Source organism: Enhydra lutris, unplaced genomic scaffold, assembly GCF_002288905.1.
Source record: "Enhydra lutris kenyoni isolate GAN:26980312 unplaced genomic scaffold, ASM228890v2 scaffoldscaffold26, whole genome shotgun sequence".
NCBI classification, from domain to species: Eukaryota; Metazoa; Chordata; class Mammalia; order Carnivora; family Mustelidae; genus Enhydra; species Enhydra lutris.
The window spans coordinates 8,661,212-8,667,122 of record NW_019154110.1 but is presented as its reverse complement, the minus strand read 5'-3'; the positions used below and the strand labels follow the sequence as shown (position 1 = coordinate 8,667,122).

General features: G+C 50.0%; 1 protein-coding gene across 1 annotated transcript; it reads right to left on the bottom strand.

The window, feature by feature from the left end:
- Window positions 1-211: 211 nt before the first annotated feature.
- LOC111151532 (C-C motif chemokine 2) lies at window positions 212-2,210 on the bottom strand. Its single transcript, XM_022509587.1, has 3 exons — window positions 2,033-2,210; window positions 1,147-1,264; window positions 212-778 (listed from the first exon to the last, which is right to left on the bottom strand). Exons 1-3 carry the CDS (start codon window positions 2,106-2,108, stop codon window positions 667-669), a joined length of 306 nt encoding a protein of 101 aa, XP_022365295.1. The 5' UTR covers window positions 2,109-2,210; the 3' UTR covers window positions 212-666.
- Window positions 2,211-5,911: the final 3,701 nt, after the last annotated feature.

The following is a 5,911-nucleotide window of genomic DNA, read 5'->3' as shown; positions in this document are numbered from 1 at the left end:
AGGGTACAAGGATAACTAGGATCTGGGCAGTTGGTCTCGGGGACTGGAGTGGTGTGACTGGAATGCCTGACTGGGTCCGGCCTTAAAGATTCTTCTATAGTTACTCAGAGGAGCCTACCCAGTGGAAAAGACCAGGGCCAATGACAGTGTCATTCCTCCCAACACAAACCCACCCTCTGTAACCATATTCCTTCTTCCTCACCAAGATTATGCTCAGCTTTTTAATTTCCTTCAAGAAAACACCAGAAGTCAGATTTTGTACAAAAATATATATATATGTGTATATTGATCAATAGTTACAGAATATACATTTCCACAATACCATTGTAAGCAATCTTTGGAATTTAAAACGTAGTCTTGCCTTAATGATCCCTGCAAGGATCTTCACACCAGCCCAGGGGTTGGAACTGGGGCCCCCAGAAGAAAGTAGTTTGTTTCCAAGTCTCCATATTAAAAAAAAAAAAAAAAAAAACACACACACTAGTATTCATGGGAGATAAAATTAAAACATCAATAACTTAAATAAGATTAACATTACTTAAGGCATCGTGTGCATATCAATACAGTTCATACCCTTTGCAATTATAATAAAATATCACAGGGCATTTAGGGTAAGTTAGAAGAAAATAAATTAGTTTCAGATTCTTCGGTTTTCAGAGTGAGTATTCATGGCTTTGCTGTTTGGGTCTGGGTTTTCTTGTCCAGGTGTGCCATGGAATCCCGGACCCACTTCTGACTGGGGTCAGCGCAGATCTCCTTGTTAAGGAATGTCTTGAGGCTGCAGAGGAGAGAGGATGGAGTTAGATAGAGTCAAACTGAGATCTCTGCCTCGGACTCCAGCCCATTCTGCCCTGAGTTGCTGCCATGGGAATGAGAGGAGAAGGCAGGTGGAAAGAGGGCACCTAGGCAACTGTCCCAGTTTCAGCCATCCTGACTTTCTGCTAAGGAAATTGGGAGGATGTGTATAAGCTCCCAGATGGAGAGTGATGGTGGGGGTCTCTTTTGACCTTGTGGCCTCAATATTCCCATTGGGCACCGTTGGATATTAGATCAGATGACCCACATCTCTGACTCTAAGTTTGTAAGGCTTTCTTCTTGCTCCCAGAGGAAGAAATTGACCAGGGAGGGCTGAGGTGCTCAACTTACATCACAGCTTCTTTGGGACACTTGCTGCTGGTGACTCTCTTATAGCTCGCCAGCCTCTGCACTGAGATCTTCTTATTGGTGAATGTATAGCAGCAGGTGACTGGAGAATTAATTGCATCTGGAAATAAGACCACAAAGAAAAAGCATTTTAGGATGGACTAGATTCTTCTGATCTTAATCATAGCAGAAAGGAGCAGTAAGGGGAAGGCAAAGGGAAGTCAGGAGTGGAGGTAGGACCCATACATCCCAATATTTCTGCCTATGCTTCAGAGCTTGAATGTTACACGAACTCAGTTTCCTCTACTTTATAATGGGTGCATAGCATTGATAATGAACGGAGGGAAGCAGCAGTTGTTAAAACTGGATAATTCCTGGGAGTGTCCTTAATCATCAACCTTGGGAGGAACAGATAATCCAAATATCCAGGGTCAGGGAAGATCAGCTGAGGGTCCCCCTCCAGGCTCCAAGTTATGAGTTTCCCTGACCCCCGATGCCTCTGCGGATCCCTGGCTCTGGATGCTGGACTGAACAAAGCACAGGCCAGATTCTGGGTCTCCTCCTTTCCCCTCTACCCTGCGCACCCTCCACCAGAGTCCCCTCTTTTTGATCACCCCAGTTCCCCCAAAACACAGCTACAAGGAGCAGGGGCACTGAGGGGATGATGGTAGAGCTGGAGACATGGAAGGACAGGTTTTGGGGTCCATGGCTGGAATTTCCGGGAGCAACCGAGTGATCAGTTTCACTGATTACTCAGTTCTTCTCTGACTCTCCTGATGTCAGAAAGCAGTCATGGACGGGAGACTGTGAGTGGTCCTCCTGCTCTGGTGGCCCATGAGAACCCAGAGGTGTGGTGATGAGCTTTGGAGGGAAAGCGAGAGGGGCTTACCTGGCTGGGCGAGCACCTGGATGCTGAAGGCGGCAGCCGTGAGCAGCAGGCAGAGAAGTGTGGCGGAGACCTTCATGTCGGCGGGGAGCAGGGAGCTTGGGCGTGAGAGCTGGAGTTTTCTGGGTTGATCTCAGCCCCTCTGCTCCTCTGGCTCCTGGGGCTGCTCTGCCCGCCTTTTATTGAGGGTAAAAGAGGGTGGAGCTAAGAAAGAAAGTCTGGCCCAAGGCAGCATCATTCTTAATGAATGACGAAGAGGAATCAAAATGTGCTGAGCAAGTGTGGGGCCCTTGGGAGGTTTCCAGGAAGTAGGAGGAAGCAGTGAGTCCGGGCGGGACACTTTTTCTATCTGCTGCTAAGACCAGCAGAAGTGGAGGTGGGCAGTGAACAGTTATGCCCAGAGCGACCACAGATGTGAACAAAGCAGATTATTCCGAGGAATTCCACTTTCTCTGAAGTGAAAACTCTGCAGTAAAAGAGGAAACAAGGAAAGAGAGGTCACAGGAGAGGACAGCATCTCAGGCTCCCCCTCACTCGCCTGCCTTTAGGCAACAACCCATGAGGTTTCCAAGCCAGGAATGGGTCCTGATGCCTTCTTGCTGGGCTCCCCAGCAGTGTACTAAATCCATTTGCTTCTTAAAATTCAGCACAATGGAAGCTTAGTAGAGCTATAGGATTTTGTAACCGTAGAACCGAGTTCTAAGGATCGCTGGGTTTAAGACTTGGAAGAAGCCATATAGATCATATAGGGCTACAAAGAAATTTCCATGTCATACTCAGACAGTGCTTACTCTGTGCTGGGAAGACCCTAAGCCCTTTACAAATGCCAGGTCTTTCAATTCTCCAATCCCACCCGGTAGATATTGTTAATTCCCATTTTATGGATTAGACAACCGTGGCACAGAGGGGTTAAATAACCTGCCAGGGTTCCCAGGGCACAGTGTCTGTGACTCATCATCCAGCTGGCTGTCTGCTGATACACCTGGGCGTCCTCTGTCTTCCACATCTGCCCAATTAGCAGACATCGAAAGGCAAACCGAAGAACATTCCTTGTGGTTTAAGTCGCTGTGGGATTTGGAGTCTGTGGTTAACAGCACAGGCAGCAGCACCAAGGGCATCCCTGTTGTGGGGGGCTGGTATCCCAGGTCCTTTCTGTTTCCCAGGGAGCCCGAGTGAGCAGAGGAACAGTATTACAGGATTCAAATGCCTGCCTTAGCGCTATCCCCAGAAACCCCCAAATCACCATCATAAAACCCTAAAGACCTTCATACTGATTTCAGCGAATTCCTTTCTTTTGCAAATATAATAGGATTCCACGAGGCCCCTTAGCGACTGAGTCAAGCCTGAGACTAGAACTTGGGTCTCAACTCTCTCCTTCCAGGGCTTCGTGCTTCTGAGCTCACTTTTGCCCAGTCGGCCATGGAAGGATCTAGTGACTCTACTTTCTTAAAGGATTGTGGAGACGAACCCTCTGAAAAGCCACAGAGCTTCCCAGAAGAAATACTTGCCAGTCACTACCTGTGTGATAAGAAATGTGTCCTCCTGAGCACGTGACCGTGTCTGGTCCACAGTTGGTGGTCAGCAATGGCAAGGGAAAGGGAGAGCCGCTGGTTTGGAGTGCCTCCCAGCAGCCGGGCTCTGTGCTGAGGGCCTTCCCAGCATTGCCTCAGTCCTCCAAACCCCCCATCTTCCTTGGGTGGAGAATCGAGGTAAATAATTTGTCCAGGATCTCATGGGTAAGAGCAGGTGGAGACGGGCTTCCCACCCAGGATGCCCTGACTCCAGAATCCTTACTCCCAGGTGCTAGGCTTGTCTCCCGATGGATGCTGGTTTCCTAGAGAATCTGAGAGCAGAGACTCTGCAGAGAGACCATTCTAGACTCTTGGGTATAATTGCAAAAACGCAGAATAAAGAGAACAAGTCAATACGTGTGCTGCTTGGCTTGTACCCCTCCCGGAGCCTTATTTTCATTCTGTCTTGCTAGTCCTCTAACCCCCTGCCCTCATCGAAAGCCCTCTGCATTGGGCTCAGTGCTCTGCCAATCCATTCTTCTTGGATGAATAAAGCATGTTTTGGAATGTAGACTGTACAGTTTCACCCATGTCTTCCCAGACCACCTCACCTTAACTTCCCAGGAGTTTTCCCTCATAGTAATGAAAACCCTTCCCTAATCACTCAGTTTCCCCTGCCATGGGCTGGGAGGGTTGGATCCCATTTCCCTGAGGAACCCACCCATTCTTTGGGTTCTGTCCAGGTGAACAGGTTTAAAGATGCTGAGATCCTGGGTCAGCCATGTCCTGGTCAAGCCTAGAACCCTGGAACCTGGAGCCAAAAACTCTGGAGAGATGGCGAGCTCCCACATCTTCCCTTCCATGTGAGGAAACCGTATTCCAGAGAGTGGGGGTGGGGGGAGGTGTGGGCAACTGACCAGGGTCCCACAGGAAATCTTCTTGGCTTTTCAGAGTATTTAGATGGACCTCTAATGCTTTGAAACTAAGTCTCTACTTCCAAGAAGGATCATCAGTTTTGGAAAGTGACTTGGTCTCTGCCGAGTGTGAGACAGTAAACAGATCCAAGATGGGAGGGTGGGAATAGAAGAGAAAGTTTCTTGATAGCTATCTTCCTCCCACCTCCTCTGTCAAGCAGAGATGCTCGCCTCAGCTGGAAGGTCAGTCACGGAGGAGAAACAAGTGGAAATTCCCACTCTGAGGCAGCTCTGGAAGTTCCCAGATCCCATGGAACACAATGCGTTTGGCTGGAGCCTGCATTCCAGTTGCTGGGCCTGGAGCCAAGGCCATCTCACGTGGAGCCATGCTGGGAATGTCCCAGCACAAGATCTGGGTTGGGTCCCTGCTCAGGAGCATACAAGGGAAAGGCCCAAAGAAGGGTACTGAGAGAGGCAGGGTCAAGGTTTGGCAACTCCCTGAAATATGCAGTCCTCCCCGGGCCCCTGCCCATCCCCTCAGAGATGAGGAATGGAAAAGTTCTTCTTGGTGAATAATCTCTTTTCCTTTCTTCCAGTGGGCTGGCTCCCCACAGGCATCCTCCGCATGGACTTTTGTCATCATCCCAGACTCCCACTCACCGTCAGGGGTGACGGAAAGAGGAAATAAGACTGATATTCTAGAAATATCAGAAACCAGCACCTGGCCTTCTGCCTCAGCTCTCTTCTACAGGTCCCTTGCTTCCCCTCTCCATCTAGCACAGTGCCCCCTTGCCTGTGCTTTCTGTGTCCCTTCCCCTCCCCCGCCCTGCCACTTAGGCCTTTGAGTGAGACCCACAGTGGGCTCTGCACTGGTTAGTTCCTTCCTAGACACCTCCTCCAGGTCTCCTTCCAGGTTTGCTTTTAGCTCCAGGGATACCAGAGCCGATTTTCCTGGGCCCCCAACTCTGTGACTCCTATCCTTTCAAGGACTAGAAACCTTTATTCTTGTGCAGAATGCCAGATGAGCACAGGACCTTAGAGATCATCTCCCTGTTTTCTTGATGAGGAAAGCGAGGCCGAGAAAGAGGCAGTGGGAGGCCTGGTTGGCGTGGAAGGCGGATGGCAGAGCGTGTGTTCATTTCCAGGCTTCCAGTGCCGCACCCCTGTTCATAGCCCGCGCTGTCTCCCTAGCAGAGCATTCGTGCAGGTAGCAGCAGGAGGGGGACTGAGGTAAGCCAACCAAACATGAAGCTTGTTTTCCGGAAAGAATGGTTAAGTATCCATGGGCAGTGGGGCTGAGTGAAGTTCACCCCAAGCTTCCAGCGTGTAGGCATTTCCGCTGGATCCTCTGTCCTGGGCTGGATCTGCCCCAGGTTTATTTGCATGCAGGACTCATGGCACTACCTGAGGGGGTGGGGAGGGGTGCATGGTGGTGGAGGGGGGCAGTCGGGGAGGTG